The sequence below is a fragment of the Chelonoidis abingdonii genome, chromosome 2, assembly GCF_003597395.2.
Source record: "Chelonoidis abingdonii isolate Lonesome George chromosome 2, CheloAbing_2.0, whole genome shotgun sequence".
In the NCBI taxonomy this organism is placed as follows: Eukaryota; Metazoa; Chordata; order Testudines; family Testudinidae; genus Chelonoidis; species Chelonoidis abingdonii.
Genome location: NC_133770.1, coordinates 222,322,342 through 222,339,628, shown reverse-complemented (window position 1 = coordinate 222,339,628; position 17,287 = coordinate 222,322,342). Strand labels below are relative to the sequence as shown.

Here is a 17,287-nt window from a genome sequence, read left to right as displayed (position 1 = left end):
CAGTTCAAAAATCCTGCATCATACATATTGAACACCAACAGTTAGTGACTATGTATGCTTATATACCCCCTCACCCTCTGCCATCACTATAGTACCCTAATGTCAAGATGTGTGTAGCGCTTTAATGGTGAGGTCAAGGGATAAAATCCCGGCCCTATTAAAGGCAATAGCAATTTTGCCATTGACTTCAGTGGGGCCCAGATTTCACCAAAGGAGTCCAAATGCAATGAGGGTAACACAGCCAGAGAAGGTTCTTGAAGAGGGGCAGGATATGATGATCTTCCAGTAATAGAAGCAGGTGAAGCAGTTGATTTTTGAATGGCTTGAAGAAGGAAGGCAACAAGATCAGAGTGAGTAGGTTGTAGTAGCCAACAAGAGAAATAAACAGGGCCTAGATCTGAGTTTTTGCAATGGAAACAGAAAGAGGGATAGATTGTGGAGATGTTGGACAGGGATAACCAGAAGGATTTAGTGACAATGTCAGTACTGGGGAAGAAAGACAGCAGCATGGATAAGAGAGCTATTGATGACACCAAAGTTGTGAGTCTAAAAACCAAGGATGGAATAGACATCTCAGTATTGATAAAGGACATTTGAGGAGGAAAGATGTCAGCTCCTGACGTGCTAAGTGTGAGCTCTCTTTGAACATGTGGTAGTAAACTAATACAAAGTATTTACTTAAAGATGTCTGCCATCTGAACACAGTATATTCAAGCTTCTTGCATTGCTATGTGCACACTGCTAATTTGCTGTATTAGAGTCGATTTCCTGTTACATTTGTGAAATATGATGTACTTGGTCAATATTGGCCAGAAAATTAAATCATTGAACAATCATTTGGATTATAGCTCCTGACACTGATATTTTATCAACATAATTGTGTTCTGAAAACTATCTGGTTAGTTTTATATATAATACAAGATGTCTAGTTTTGTTCTTTCAAAGACAGAATGAGACATCTTGAATGAAGATACATGTGTATGTGGTCCCAGATGCAGAGTTAACAAGTGGCAGAACACTGACCATGTTTCCATTAATCTAGATTTGTGAATTCTTCCCACAGTATAATCAGATACACAAAGATCTATCAGAATCAAAATGTCAAATCTAGAAGATGTTCTGCTTGCATTAGAGTTTGCAGAGATTATATAAAAATGCTGACTAAAATATCTCTCATTCAAAGAGTAGCAGAAGTGGTAAGCAAATCACATACTCTGCACTGAAGCTAATTACTGGAAAAACAATCTGAACTTTGTGAATAAGAGATCCTTGGATGAAATGCAATATAGAAGTGGCAAAAATCTTTATCTGATTATACAGAACTTTGATTCAATTTGTGAGCCACCAGTCTTTCAATACTGTTTAGCTCTGAATATCTGCTTTTCTGCACTTCAGACAAGTGTTCATTTGTTATGTAAAGTCAATAAACTTTAATAGAAAATGGAGTGAGTTAATAATTACCCATAGAACTCTGGAAAAAAACAACCCTGGAAGATAGAATTTTGGCTAGATGTTGTCATTGTGAACTTCTGGAAGTTAGTTATATCAGCAGTCCTTTTTAATCCCTAATTTCTGATTGCCTAAATCAATGTGAAAAACAAGTTTCTTTTTAAATTAAAAGTAAATGAGCTATTCATAGCATTTGCCACAAGATCCTGTACAACGATTGTTGACAAACTGATGACTAGCTGCAAATCAGAATAATACAGACACATATGCTAGGCATTAGGATCTTTATGCCTTAATTTCCCTAGCTGTAAACTGGGAGGTAATGCCCAGTTCAGCAGGTGTTGTGATGAAAAGTTGATGTTTGTGAAGTGTGCTGAAAATGTAAAACTGCTATATGGCTATGAGTCAAAGCCCATGAAAGTCAATATGCAGCATTCTGATGCCTTCAGCAGGCTCTGGATCAATGCTAAGAAATATTAACAACAACAAGGTACAGTGAGATTTTCCAAAGCATCTGAGTAGGACACGCAGCTCCTATTGAGTTCCATTGAGACTTGGGCACTGGCCACCTTTCACCTCCTTTGAAAAACCCAGCGCTCATCACTATAAACTGAAGGAATTAAAAAAACAACAACAAAAAAACAGGTTAATAAAAAGTTACTATTTTTGTTCTGAGTGGCTATATTTTAAACTAAATAAATAATTAAAAAGACAATATCAGCATCTTCCTTTATTTGAAGTTCCATAAAAATATAGAAATCACTGCAAAAAAGGCCACATATAAAATCAGCATAAATCCATTTCCTCTACATGTAGGAAAAAAGAACAGCTATCCATTCAAAATTCATGCTTGGAATGAAATACAAGTCTATGCTATATACATTAAAAACTAAAACCAGAGATAGACGCCAATTCAGCGAGTACTTAAACGTGCCAAATTCAAGCACATGAGTATTTTCACTGACTTATATGGAACTATTCATGTGCTTAAATTAGGTACATACTTACATACCCCGTGCTGAAAAAAGACAATAGTTCTCATTTTCATATTTCCCCCTATTTAAATATAATACAAGATTCTGTTTTAAATTGCTTTCTTCACACTTAGTATTTTTCCCCATGTCAAACATACCTCTGTTTAAAAAAATTTCAGGCAGAAAATAACATGGCAATACACAGCAATGCAATTGGAAAAAATTTGATTAGAAATAGAGTGAAACTGAAAGTAATAATCAGAACCACTGAAGTCCTGTCTCTGCAGTCGAAGGCCCCAGTCCCTCACATACTTATACATCTGCTTCACTTAACCAGTCCCATCTCTTTCATGTGCATAATTAAACGGTAATTATCAACCCTTGTTATATTTTTACTGTGTCTTAACTGTTCCAAAAACCATTAAGGTGACTTCTCCTATTCATAGCACCTTCCAGCTTAGATTTTAAACAAAATTCACTTGGGTTTTCCCAAATTTCATAAAAATAAATATTTACATTCTGAATACATATATACATTACTTTCCCCTCCTTTTTCCGAGTAAATGTGTTTCCCTTTTCCCCATAGTTAAATATCAAGAAAAAAATGAAACGACTAACTGAAAGTTCTGTAAAAATTGTAGTGAGCTCCCTCATTTCTCATCAAATATAAGCAAGGCCCCAGTCATGAAGCGGCATAGTCATCAGGAATTTTAGCATTGACTTCGGTGGAAATAGGATCTGGCTCTTGATGTCAAATTTTAACCTGCACCTCCAGTTTTGTGACTGTAATTTTACAACATGATTTAGGTCACTTATCTGATTGCATCTGCAAATCAGGTCCTATAGATGTCTAAGTGATCTCAAATATGCCTGAATCTCTGGCCCTACATCTCTGCTCACAGTGGTGGAAAGAAGAGGGAGAGCTATGTTTGCTTCATGTGTTATTTAATGACCAATAAAAGTAAGCAAAAATATGGAAGATTAAAATGCTTATGTGCATTATATCAAAGCTGGTACAATATGTCAAAAAGTAACTGACTTTCTTCAGTATTCAGTGGTCTGCAGACAGCTCAGCTTTTTACTACTTACTCTCCAAACTATGTGCCAAGGTGCAAGCATTGCTTTGAATGACAGGAAAGGCTGATTTCACAGCTTCTGGTTATCACTCCTGTGAGTTCCATAAGCAGCATTTCTGGGAACATAACAATTTTGGCTGCTTGGCTTCTCAGAAGGACCGTGCTCCTCTATTTTACTTTTATTTTGGCTTACGGTGTGGCACATTTATTTTGGCACAGTGTGGAAAGAGACAGAAGATCTTCACAGACAAGATCTACAAATTATTTAGGAGTCTTGAGGAAATATTGCAACACAAATTCTCATATATAAAGGCACATTTTTCTTGGTGCCTGGACTGGAATCAGTGCAGGAAAAAATTCCTTTTAATTTTATTATGTAAGCATTAAACCATAACCATAACCAAAATTCACAGAGAAGAGATAAGAACACAAGAACAGCCATATTGGGTCAGACCAAAGGTCCACCTAGCCCAGTATCCTATCTTCCTACAGTGGCCAATGCCAGGTGCCCCAGAGGGAATGAACAGAACAGGTAATCACCAAGTGATCCATCCCATCACCCCTTCTCAGCTTCTGGCAAACAGAGGCTAGGGACACCATCCCTGCCTAATGGAAATTAATTTTTCAATGTTAAACAGTTTTATCTTTTCCAAGTTTAGTTATTTTCAAGGTTATGATATTAAAATGTTCCTTAAAAAGGTAAATATGTAACGAAAAGATGGGGCAGAAATCAAAATTCAGATTAGATGTTGGAAGATCTGGTCCTCCTATGTGAGGGGAACATGTGTTGAACACCAGCAAACCTACTTCTCTTTGGGGTGCATTCTCAGGAACAGGTTTTCCTAGCTCTGAGGCAGTGTGCACCTCACAGCTAGAGATCATTATCTGACTCAAATTATTTATGAAATTCTGACAAATTCTTCCATTTGTAAATCTCTGGAGCCTGGTATATTGCATATACAGACAGCCCTCATCTCTGTGGAGAAAAGTTGTTTCTGGCCCTTTTAGATGAGAGGGAATGAAACTGATGACTAAGTTCCAGAGCTCCTTGCAAGACACGTTAGAACATAGGAGACAAACAGTTCATAGAAATTTAGTTTAACAACATTTTTTGTTGGTCATTACAATTTTTTTCAAGACTTTTCTGGCTTTCTAATTATATCATTTTCTGCATGTGGGTGATGGGTTTAGTCTTCTCCTGGATTATCTTACACATGATGAACTATACAGTAGTAGAAGGAAAAAACAAGGAAACATTCCTATTCATTGTCCATCTTGAAAGCATTGCTATAAAACACTGTACAGTCAGCTGCTTTTCTCCCTGGTCATACTTCTTATTTACAGAAACTAGTGTAAAAAAATTCATGCCATTTTTAAAAGCACAAGAAAGTTGAGATCTTGAGATACTAAAAAGTTGCCAGTGTTGCTGGTAGAGATACAAATGATGTCTAGCAGAGCTGTCTGAGAGAAATATATTTTATGAGCGAGTATACTGTACAGTGCTGTATTTTCTGATATTTGAAGACTTACTTATGGTAGAAGAATCCTCCAAACCTGTTTGGTTAGAGAGGGGGTCTGTGATTAGTATACGCTCCTGCCTTCCAGATCCAGAAATGGTGGTCTGCCCTCTTATGCTTTGCATCCCTAAAACCTCAGCTGGAGTTGTGTAACTAGCCTGCAGCCCTGAGGTGGGTGTAACCACTCTTTCAGTTATCACCACATTCTGCCTTTCTGATAAATTGGGAATGCTTAGCGAGGTCTTTAGATCTGAACTAGGTACAAGCAGCCTCTCCCTCTCCCTCACAACAACATACTGTGAATCAGGGAAGTCATGAACTTTTAAGACTCCAGGCATAGTGTCATCTGACCTAATCAGCCTTTCGGTTACCCTAACATTATGTCCATTTGGCAAGTCAGGGATTTCTAACATATCCTGCAAACCAGAAGCTGGGGCGAGCACTCTTTCTGTTACAAGGAACTGCGGATCAAGAATACCTGTGGTGGGTCGCACGGTGGGGCCAGCAACAGAGGATGTTTCTGTCACTATAACATTGCTGTTAGCCAAGGGATCAACAAGAGGTCTAGCTTGTTGCAGGCCAGGCCTAGAGGCATAGGATGTTTCAGTGACCACCTCTCGTGTCATAGTTTCTGAACCTATGCCATTTACTCTATGCACAGGCTTGGGTGGTTGGAAGCTGGTGCCTAAAGAATAGGTATGTTCTGAACTGAAAGCATTTTGCTGATCTAAGAACTGTGGCAATGCATCATTAAGACACAAACTTGACTCATTCATGGTTGGACTAGCATTCCTGTCTTTCAACACATGGGAACTACATTGGCTGACTTCTACTTCTGCATGTTTGCCCAGACAGATATCTGCTAGGGTCTTAAATTTATCTCCTAAATCATCCAGAAAATGGTCATCCAAGTCATCTTCAATAAAGCTGCAGCAGCCAATGGAACCATGTGAGGAGCCTACTTCTTCCTGACAGTAAAGCAAGAGACAGTCTTTTGCTAGTTGAGCTTCATCTTCGTCAGCAAAAGTATCAGCTTTCTAAAATAGAGGAAACAAAAGCAAACAAACTGTTTAACAAATGTTGTTTCAAAACTTTAAAGGGTCATTACCAACTTTTAAAAAAAAAACAACTGCATTTTTGTTGGAACATTTTTTACTCACTATTGTTATAAGTAACATCTAAGGCCACGTCTAAACTATGAGCTAGGGGTGTGATTGCCCTGCTAACATATACATATTTGCACTAGCTCTCAGTGTTTTAGGAGGAGTATAAATCGCAGTGTAGCCATGGTAGCAAAGGTGGCGATAGCAGAGCCACAAGCTGTACTGATTACAAACACGCCTGAAACTGGCGGGTTTATACTTGCCTCCATTGCTGCTACCCATGCAATCCCGGCTATGCTGCTATTTATTTTCATCCGACCTTGGGGAGAGCTAGTACAAGTATGTATGCATGAGCAGGGGAATCATAGCCCTATCTTGTAGTACAGACTTACCCTCAACATACTATAACTGAAAGCCAACAGAAAAAAGATTTCTGTCTTTCAGTTCGTGTAGATGGCAGCAGTTGGTGTCAGTCAGTTTGCTGATTCTTCTTTGTAAGTGAATATTTCACACAGCAACTGATGGTGTGGAGAAAAAAAAATGCAAAGCAAATAGGAAAAATTTGACTAAATCCCCTAAAATTATCAGCAAGATTCAGAGACTGTAACTAACACCAGTTTGCACTCACTAGAGAGTGATTTAAAATTGACAGTACCCTTAAAAATATTTTACTTTTTTTGGAGCAAATCACTATTATTACAACGGGGTCCATTTATGCTTTTCCTTCCCTCATCTCCCCAAAAATGTATCCCTTCATTCTTTTGGAGATGGGTTAGAAAACTTAATTGGTGCTTTTCATCAATAATTTCTATGATGTATTCAAATCATTCAGTTCATACAAGGTGTAATAGCTGGAACTGGAAAACAGTGCATTCTGTTTTAAATGTGTAGCATTTGTGTAACACTAAAGCCCTGATCCTGCGAAGACTTAATGTGTGTAACTTTACTCATGGGAATCATCCTATTGAAGCCAAAATAAAGCTAGGCACATGGTTATGTCTTTTGCCGGATTGGGCATAAGGAAAACATGGCAGATTGTGAAGACAATTTTTCTTTTAAAACAAATTTTATTTCATAAAGCAATCCTGATAAAATATTTTTAGATTTGAAACAGAATTAATGGCCTTTAACAACTTGTTTCCATAAGATTTACTTATTTTAAAAAAACAAAAAACATTAATATATTGATATTATCAAGCAGGACTCTTACCTCATTGAAGTAGTCTCTCAAAAATTCTTCATCTATGCCCACTTCAGGTCCTGTCGTTCTGGCCCGTCCAGCTCCCATCATCATGGTCGTTCCAGCTCCCACTGTCATGGCCCCGCCGGCTGCCATGGCCCCCCCAGTTGCCATGGCCCCCCCAGCTGTCATGGCTCCATATTTTGCACCAGAAAAAAGATGTCTTTGTTCTTCCCATCTGCCATTGCTCATGTTAGCATTACCATAGCGTCTTTCAATATGGGACTGAGAACTGCCTCCTCCTGTAGCAGCTGCCTCTGAACCCATTGCCGCTGCTGCTCCACTGCGCACATTTGCTGCTGAGTTGTCCAGCGCAGTGGGAGCGATGAGGGTTAGCATTGCCTAAAACAACAATTAAAATACAACATGAAACGTGCTCTGTGCTGCATGTGGAATTCTCTAAGCAGTTGGGCTGAGTGGAGTCCAGGAGGAAGGTGGTTGTCATGATTGTTTGATTTGGTGTTAGATGTGCTGTTACAAAGGGCAAAGTGTGCCCTGGAAAAGGGTGCAGTCTTTATGATTGTGTAGTCAAGTCACAAAAGCCATTTTAGGGCGACGTATCATCCCCTGTTAAAACCAATGAGAGGGCAAGTAAGAAAAATCAGGTTACTCCAGTGAGTTCACCTGGCAAAATTTTTCCAAATGCTCCTGTCAGGGTTCCTTCCCCACTCTGAACTTTAGGGTACAGATGTGGGGGACCTGCATGAGAAGCTCTAAGCTCAATTAACAGCTTAGATCTGGTCTGGCTGCCACCACTCCCAAGCACTCCCTTCCTTGGGTAGCCTTGAGACACTTCACCAATTTCCTGGTGAATACAGATCCGAACCCCTTGGATCTTAAAACAAGGAGAAATTAGCCATCCCCCCTCCTTTCTCCCACCAACTCCTGGTGGATCCAGATCCAACCCCCTTGGATCTAAAAACAAGGAAAAATCAATTAGGTTATTTAAAAAAAAGGCTTTTAATTAAAGAAAAGAAAGGTAAAAGAAAACCCTCTGGGAGAGATTAGCATACCAGCTACTCTCACAGACAACAGATTCAAAACACAGAGAATGTTCCCCTGGGCAAAAACTTAATTACACCAATGAAAATACCCAAATACCCAATTTTATTCTTCCTCTAATTGCACAAGACAGGTTATAAAACTTAACTACTCTGATAAGAGGCTAGTTCCTTGATCTTTTACACTCCGGCTGAAAACTGAAAACTAAGTAAACAAAGGAAACTTCTCTCCTGCCTTTTGAAACATCTTGTTCCCCCATTGGTCCCTCTGGTCAGGTGTTGGCTAGGCTAGGTGAACTTCTTAACCCTTTACAGATAAAAGAAGCATTAACCCTTAACTATCTGTTTCTGACAGCTCCTTTCAGTGAGAAAGGTATATGATCTTATGATGCCACACTCTAAACCCTCAGATCCTAGAGCCTCTGCAGGGTCTGCTGGCCCTTCTGTGATGCTGCCTGCCCTTCTTCTCTCTCATGGCAGCTTGGCCATATTGCCACTTTCTCTTTCACCAGAAGCTTTTCCAAGGGGAATGCAGGCTCTAAGGAAAAGCTAATGCCCCACTGATTCCACTTGGATATTTACCAGAGTCAGGAGAGAGGATGCCAATGTTAGTAATTACTCAGCCGTCCTGCACAGACCCCACCTGAGCCTCACACTTATGCAGTAGACACACTAGGGCTTTGTGGGGCAGACAGCATGCCAAGTATTCACCATTCTCTTCAGTTTCTTCTTCTTGCAGCCATTTCTGATCTAGTTAAATCATATTTGCTCTCCTCCATACCTCACTGAAAGGGAGCACTGGGCACTTACTTGGGATACAGCCCTCAGACTTTAAATTAAGAGGCTTTCCATTCCATCATTTTTCTGCTGAATTAATACATCCACTGATTGGAACTGACAGTTCTTCCCTTGTGAATGCAAATATTTAAACTCTTTGGTGGTTCAGGTACTGGACGCACCAGTATTTCTCTCACACTCCCCTTCCTCACTTTCCACTCAGAAAAATAGTATCATCATGGCAGATGTAGCAATATCCTGCAATACATAAATTTAAATCTCCCACGGCTGTCATTGTGGGCCCAGGATTGTATGTAGTTCCATGGGACAGGCTGATCACAGCTCTTCCAGGAATAAAGAACAGTGAGGGATGATTTGGCACATTCACTCAGGTTGTAACACCTCCCTAGAAGTACCAACATCTGCAAAGGCTCACATATACTGGTTCAAACTGGATTCCCCAAAAGCCAACAAAGAAAGGGCTTTTGAATAAATAGCCTCTCAGGACCTTCCTTCTGGTCCAGCAAACAGACATGACCTTTGTCCAAGGTGGTCAGGTAGGAGGGAGAGGGCTGTCATAAACAGATAGCTAAGGGTTAATGTCTATTTCACCTGCAAAGGGGTAACCAAACACCTGACCAGAGGACCAATCAGGAAACTGGATTTTTTCAAAGCTCAGGGAGGGAATTTCTGGGTGTGGTTTTTTTTCCCTTCTGTTGCTCTTGGCTCTGAGAGTGAACTGTCTCTCTCCAAGGTTTCTAATCTTCTGTTTCCAAGTGTAAGTACAAAGGTAGAAGACAATAAGTTTTTATATTGTTTTGTATTTACATGTGTGTAGTTTGCTGGAATGTTTTAAATTGTATTTCTTTTTGGATAAGGCTGTTTATTCATTTTTCTTTTAAGCAATTGATCCTGTTATTGTCACCTTGATACAGAGACCATTGTTATGTCTTTTTCTTTCTTTTTATATAAAGCTTTCTTTTTAAGATCTGTTGGATTTTTTCCTAGTTAGAACTCACCAGGGAATTGGTGGGGAGGAAGGAAACAGGGGGGAAGGGAAAATCTCTTTGTGTCAGAGTTGCAAAGCTTACCTTTGCAGGGACTCTGACTGAGGGTGAAAGAAACTTGATCTCTCTGTGTTTGTCATTTCAAGGACTTGAAAACGGTATCTCTAGTGTACCCAGTGGGCGGAAGTTCTGGGAGGAAGGTAAAGAGGGGGAAAGGAAGTGGGTTATTTCCCTTTGTTGTAAGACTCGGGGATCTGAGTCTTGGGGTCCCCACAGGGAAGGTTTGGGGAGACCAGAGTGCGCCAGACACTGGAATCTGGCTAGCAGCAGCGCTATCAGATCTAAGCTGGTAATTAAGCTTAAGAGGATTTAGCTGCATCTGTTTTCTGAACTCTAAGGTTCAGATCTAAGTAGGAAACTATGACAAGGGTGCCCAATCATTGTGAAGGCATTGAAGGAGTGACTTTTACAGAGTTACTACCAGAGGTGAAGTAAGCTGGTCCGGTCCTGCAAGCCTCACAGGGACACCTTTGAACATTCATTGACCGGCGCCTCTTCTCCAAGCATGCCATATGGGGCTGCAGGCGCGGCCGGGGGGCCGGATTAAAAGAGCTCAAAGCCTCCTGCGGGTGCGGGCAGCCCGGACCCTTTGAATCCCGGCCGTGGCTGGGATTTAAACGGCTCAGAGCTGCCCATGGCTGCGGGCAGCCCAGAGCCCTTGATCCCGGCAGTGGCTGGGATTTAAGGCTCAGAGCTCCCCTCAGCAGCAGGAGCTCTGGCCCTTTAAATCCCTGCCCAACCCCGCAAAGCTTGGGGTCCCCCCGGCAGCTGGAGCCGCGGGCCCTTTTTGAATTCTGCCCTTAGCCCCGGGAGGGCTCCCAGCCACCTCTTCAGGTGGGAGCCCCTGGTTGATTTAAAGGCCCTGGTCTCCCAGCCACAGTTGGTGTCCCAGGGCCTTTAATCTTGATAGGCCACGCCTTTTCCGGATGAGGCCACGCCCCCCTCAGGACTCCCAGCACTACCGGTAAGTCCTGTAAATTACTTTCACCCCTGGCTAACTACTGGATGCTGTTGGGGAGAGGGGATGGTGAACTCTGGTAAACTTATTAGTAAAAACAATAAAAGAACCTGGAATGTTTTCACCTTAAGAATATACGTGCATGCTTAGGAAAAGCTTGTGGTAACTTATAACTGGGCCCTTGCAACTGGTCATAGCCTTTGGGGAGAAAGCAAAAGATGGACACAATCCTGTTAGGCAGTCTGACTTGCTGGAGAACTCACAGTGTAGGCAGGAAACTATGCAGCTTGGAAAAAACTCTGTTAGGAGGGAGGGCGGGAGACACAGCACCCAGGAGACGTGACGGATAGGGAGCCATAAGCCCAAGAACAGGTGCCATTGATGGACCACGCGAAGGAATACAGGTGCAATTGTCGTGAACTGTGAGAATCACTATTTGCTTGATTATTTCACTCTTCTTTTCCTTTGCAATTTAGACACTTTGGTTGATATTTCTAGAATGGTGTATGGAATTTAGCCACACATATATTTTTAATTAATTAATTTTAACGTGTGGCTAAATCTCCTGCACTGCTTTGAAATCTCAACCCACAATCTAAAACTGACACCAAGTGAGAAATTGAAATAGTTAAAAGAAAACAAAGATGATATTGGGCTAAGGTGCACTTGCCTTGTCTTCAGGTGCTGCCCCTTCACTGTTCCATTTACGTAACATCTCTTCACTACTGTCAGGTATTGCTGTGAATCCTTTAGCACCTGATCCACAATTGCAAAACAGCAGTAAGAGTGGCACAACTGTAGGAAAACACAATGCATCATTAAGTGTCTGATAACTAGAGCTCAAATCATGTTTAGGTAACTGTCTGTAGTTAAATTAGGTAATAAACATCTGGACTATGTGAGCATGCACACAGGGTAGGTGCAAGTTTTCTAGAAATTCAGGAATATAATGCAGAGTTTATTTAGTTATGGTCAATAGATAATGAATGTGTACTATGGCTCTGATTTCGCAAATACTCATGCATTTGCTTAACTATGTATATATAAGTAGTCCCACTAAAGTCACCACCATGCCACGCTGAGCCATAAATACCATTAAGTTCACCTCCTTGTTTTGTTTTGTTTTTTTGCTATAAATAGCTGACTCACTATACACAACATCTTGCCAATCCCAAAGTAGAGGATTCCACCCCAGTTGGCCTGTGTTTTCAGCTGGTTACTGGAGTAAGGAAACAGAGCTGACACTCTGAAGATGGGCCAGAGTAGTGTAGAGGGACAGCCATGGTGACATTATCTGAAGGGAATGGGAAGGGCATGGTGGTGATTCATTGGACCGTAAGAGGAGCCCTAAGAAAAACCAAAAGGATTTCTCAATGCTTTATCATCTATGCTTTAGTGTAGCATAAGCAAATGTTAATTGTTTGTTTAAAAGCCACTGGAAAGACTGAAACAGTTTCCTGTTCCCACATACTAGTTCTAATACTTCCAGGGTGAAATCCTGGCCCCACTGAAAGTCAATGGTAGGGACCATTTCTTCTTTGGTATCTTGTATTGCATAGAACATGCAGTGCTTAAGAAATAACATAAAACGGTTACTTACGTAGCAACAATAAAATTGCTAAGATAATTAGTGCAATTGCTCCAGCTCCTAGCCCAACTGAAGAGTTGATTAGTCTGTCTTGGCAGGAACCCCCATTCACACACGTACAAACTGTCAATGTAAGGATCTGCTTTTCAGCACAGCTTAAACCTTGCATATCTTTCACTAAAATTTGAACTTGATTTGTGCTGGGCTTTACATCTTGTGGTAGTAACAGCTGCATGGTTGTTGCTTTGTAGGGATAGGATCGAGGTAAAGGAAAAACATAATCAGTGAAACAAGAACTGGGTAGAGAGAAAGTTAGAAATCACTGTCTCTTACTAAAGAAAAACAAAAAAGAATTCTACCAATGCAACAGAATTGACTTCAATACACAACCAATTGCTATTTTCATCATTTAGTTCACACACTGGCAAAATATAACCAATGTTTATTTCTCATTTCTACAGACTGTGAAAAAGCCTTGTTAAAAGTTGAATTGTCTGTGTGAACCCCCAAAATACCATTTGTCTTTGTGACAAGTTACAGTTGTCTAGTTCTCTCTCACTTTCAGAAGGTAAGAAGGGCCCTGATATAATGGAAACACTGCAATTGTGCTGAGAAGGTGGGAGCAGGTTCCTAGGAATATCCCTATAGGTATAATGAAGAACAGCTCTGCAACATGTCTGTGTGCATTGATTTTTTGAAATGAGTACGGGAATCAAAGGATTCTCCCTCATTCCCTGATTACATGTGAGCACAAGTGCTTGGAGGATTCCTCCCCAGCCAGGCCCTCATGGAGATCGTGTATTATTTGGGCTGGGCACTGTGGGGCTGATTCTGGATAATGCAGACATGTTTAACATACCATCCAAAACAATTTAGCTGCCACTATCTGGGCTGCAGCAACTGTGAAGGTTGTAAATGCTAGTTAGGCAGCAAGCAAGCTAATCTGTTCTGGAGAGGTGTTCCTCTGCTGTGGCAGCCCTCTGGCAAAGCTTTGTAATGGTGAATTGTAGAGCTGCCTAGGAAGTGGTGGATCAGCAGCTGAGCAAAAGAGCTCTTTGATTTACTTGGAGCACTTCTTCCAAGTACCTGCACAGGTATTTGGGTGTGGCAGTGTGCACTGGGAGGCTGCCTTGCTCATCACATTGTGATGTGATTAAAGAAAATAGACTGTGAATGGGGGAGCTCCTGCCTCACCCAAATCCAAGTATAGACATGACTTCATATTGCAAATATATTCTTGCAGTGTAAGACTCCCCACCCAGGAGGACATTGTTGTGAGGGTCCTCTTCCTTCTCCTAAAGTACTGGAGTATCTTGGATTACTGATTAAGGATCTAGTTGATGTGCAGGGTGCATGGCAATTTCCTATTTCTCCATAGCTCAGCTCCTGAACTGAACTGCCATTCAGGAATGTGACCCCTGCAGCTGACTGCAGCTATATGGCTGCAAATTCAGTCACACAGAGAGGAACATCCGTCACCTGAATGCTGTTGGGACAGGGGGAGAGAAGGGGTCTTAGTCCCAACATCATTCGCAAGAGCCCAATTACAATACACAGGTGGTCAGGTTACACAGAACCATTTCAACTCCAAAATACATAATTCTGTATTCTATGGCCATTAGAAACGAAGGAGGGAGGAGACAAACTTCAAACTCTTGATGCTTCTCCTGGTGTGGCACAGCAGATGTTCACATCCTTTTTGGCTGGATCAAGCCCTAAGATTCTGATCTGACCAGAGTTAACAAAATGTGACATAAATGCAGTACTGTAAAGAACTGAAAATTATTTTACAAAAATGCTTATTATATGCCAGAATTGATTCTTTCTTACCATTTGTGTCTCCAATTACCCATTTCTTTGCCATCCCTTCAGGCTCATCAATGACAGTAAAAGTGAAGGGAGCACTATTTGGATAAGCATCTCGATCATTAGCTGTAAAACTGAAGAACTTTGCATTTGAACACACTGTCTGTACTGGAGTCACAATGATTGGACAATTATCATTGGTATCCGTAACCTGAATTACAATGGTACCAGTGGCTGTTTTCTTAGAATAATCTGCAAATATAAACATGAAAGCTTAAATTCTTTTGTGTGTGCAAAAAATTTTGCTTTTAAAAAATATTTCATACTTTTTCCAGGATTATAAAAAGCAGTAATATTAATTTAGGATCCGATCCTGTTTCTATTGAAGCCAAAGGTAGTTTTGCCTTTGATTTTAATGGGGTCAAGATTTAACTCTTAATATTTACAGAAATATCTGCAAGGTTGTACTTATTGAATATAATACATTTTAAAAACTAAGTAAAACAGAACTATAGTTCAAAAGTACCATTACAAACAACAAATGAGAAAGACCATGTAGCTGAGAGTTCTTTTTGCATTGTATTCAAACAGCATAGGACTACTGAGATTTTTCAAATCTTCTACTCATATTACTGAGAGATTTCAACACTTCCATTTTGACAAGCAGTATTTCAATTAAGCCTGTTCTGGACACAAACATTTCTTGCAATGTAGTCCTATCAATAAATGGGTAATAGCCCCTAAGCAAAAAGAGTTTAGGATTAAGAGACTGATTCAAAAACAAAACAAACAAACAACCAGACTAAAAACCAAATTCTACACTGTCAACAAAGCCTTGAGGTCAGATTCTGAGATGCAAATGAAAGTATGAATGCAGCCCAGTAGGCATGCCTCCGCTATCTTCAATCTAGTGGGCACAGGTAACAGTGGTAGTGAGGATGTGGTGGCATGAGCATTGGCATGGGATAGTCTCCCCAAAAGAAGCCTGCCTGGTTAGGTACTTCTGTTGCTGGCCTGAGCTCAGTGTTTGAGCATTGGCCTGCTAAACTCAGGGTTGTGAGCTCATTCCTTGAGGGGGCCACTTAGGGATCTGGGGCAAAATCAGTACTTGGTCCTGCTAGTGAAGGCAGGGGGCTAGACGTGATGATCCTTCTGGGTCCCTTCCAGTTCTACGAAATAGGTATATCTCCATATATTACTATTTATATTCATACTGCCATATCTTCGCTGCTATTGTTATCTGAGCTAGCTAGATTAAAAACTGGTGCAGGTATGGCCTGCCTGTGCTACAATCACGCTATCATTTGTGGTTAGTCACATCTTTCAGAGGCACAGCCCATAACTTGCAGCCCAGTGGGAGGAAGTGTTATTTGGCTTTAAGCCACTTCTATACTTCAGCCCCCAGCATAATTTAAACAGCCTTGGGGAACAATCTGTGTTATGGCAACCTGTCCCTGGCTGTATACAGGTGTAAAATTTTTGCAGTGGTATGTGCTGTGGCCCCACCCCCACCTCAGGCTAGTACTTGCAAGGGGGTCTTCCACAGTTTTTGTGCCAGGAGAATTCTCCCCAGTTGAAACTGTGACTTTCTGAGCTCCTTTTCGCTGCTCCTAGCTTTTACCTAGCATACAGGATCAGAGTGGGGTGGGAATCTCACGCGTTAATCTAATCATCTCGCAAAACAGCTACAAAAAGGAAACAATCAAAATTTTGAAATAAAACAATATACAGAATTTAGAAACCTTTTTATATTTATATGTGGTTTTAAAAATGACAGCAAAAACTTCTTTCAGATACATTTCCAGAATGCATAAGGACTTCAAACTGAACAAGGATGTGACCATAATATACATAGACATTGCAGCCAAAGAAGCCCTGCCTGCTTATGCTAGAGAACCTGACTTTTACACTGTTAAGGATTAGACTATACAGCTTATGTTGGTGAGCCCTTGCTTTCATTTTGATGGGAGTGCTCATCAACAGAAAGCTGTTATATTTAGCCCTAAAAGGGTACTGATCAGAAGGTAAGACTGCTCTCTTGCAGTGCAACATTAGGTTCAGGCCTCAGCAATAGAGAATGTTTGTAAAGAAAGGCTTATGAATGCATATGACATGAAACCTAATGCCTCACAACTTACCGTTACTTATGGCCAGAATGGTGACATTGTAGGTACCATTAATTACATAAGATGACTCATAATCAGGTATTTTTATTAGCCTGATTTCAGCTGTAGTAGAATTGATCATGATCCAATTATCTTTATCATTTTTTTTTACATATCTGTTAGAAATTTAAAAAAAAATCAAATTATAATGAGCAAGACAACCATGGGGGCTGAAGTTGAAGCTGCTTTGCAACATACACACACATCAAATATTTGCTCTACACCACTGTATCTCCATTTTCATGGGATTTCTACAGGTTTCATCCTAAAGCTCAGTCCACTGTCTGAAACTAAAAGTAGCATGCATTGGTATACTTGTAGATTTACTAAATGGATGCATCAGTACAGACTGTTTCTGTAGGGAGATGCACTTTTCATCATAAGAACTAACACAAAAGCAAATTATTTAAAAAATAAAAAGTCCATACATTCGATATAAAACCCTAAAGAATACCCATCTCATTTATATGGTAATAATTAGACACGTCTATCAAACAGCATGACTATGAAATAATGTCAACTTAGTGTTTGTTTGATACAAAGATTTAATGTGACATTCTATAAAT

General features: G+C 40.5%; 1 protein-coding gene across 1 annotated transcript in view; it reads right to left on the bottom strand.

Annotated features, from left to right (window-relative positions):
- Positions 1-2,381: 2,381 nt before the first annotated feature.
- The window catches only part of DSG2 (desmoglein 2), a 51,467-nt gene continuing 36,561 nt past the window's right edge, over positions 2,382-17,287 (bottom strand). The window contains exons 10-15 of the mRNA XM_075062982.1: positions 16,695-16,837; positions 14,581-14,808; positions 12,763-12,993; positions 11,833-11,957; positions 7,330-7,701; positions 2,382-6,053 (exon numbers count right to left, since the gene is read on the bottom strand). Coding sequence (XP_074919083.1) covers positions 4,977-6,053; positions 7,330-7,701; positions 11,833-11,957; positions 12,763-12,993; positions 14,581-14,808; positions 16,695-16,837 — 2,176 coding nt within the window. The 3' untranslated portion in view covers positions 2,382-4,976. The remainder of the gene's footprint in view (positions 6,054-7,329; positions 7,702-11,832; positions 11,958-12,762; positions 12,994-14,580; positions 14,809-16,694; positions 16,838-17,287) is intronic.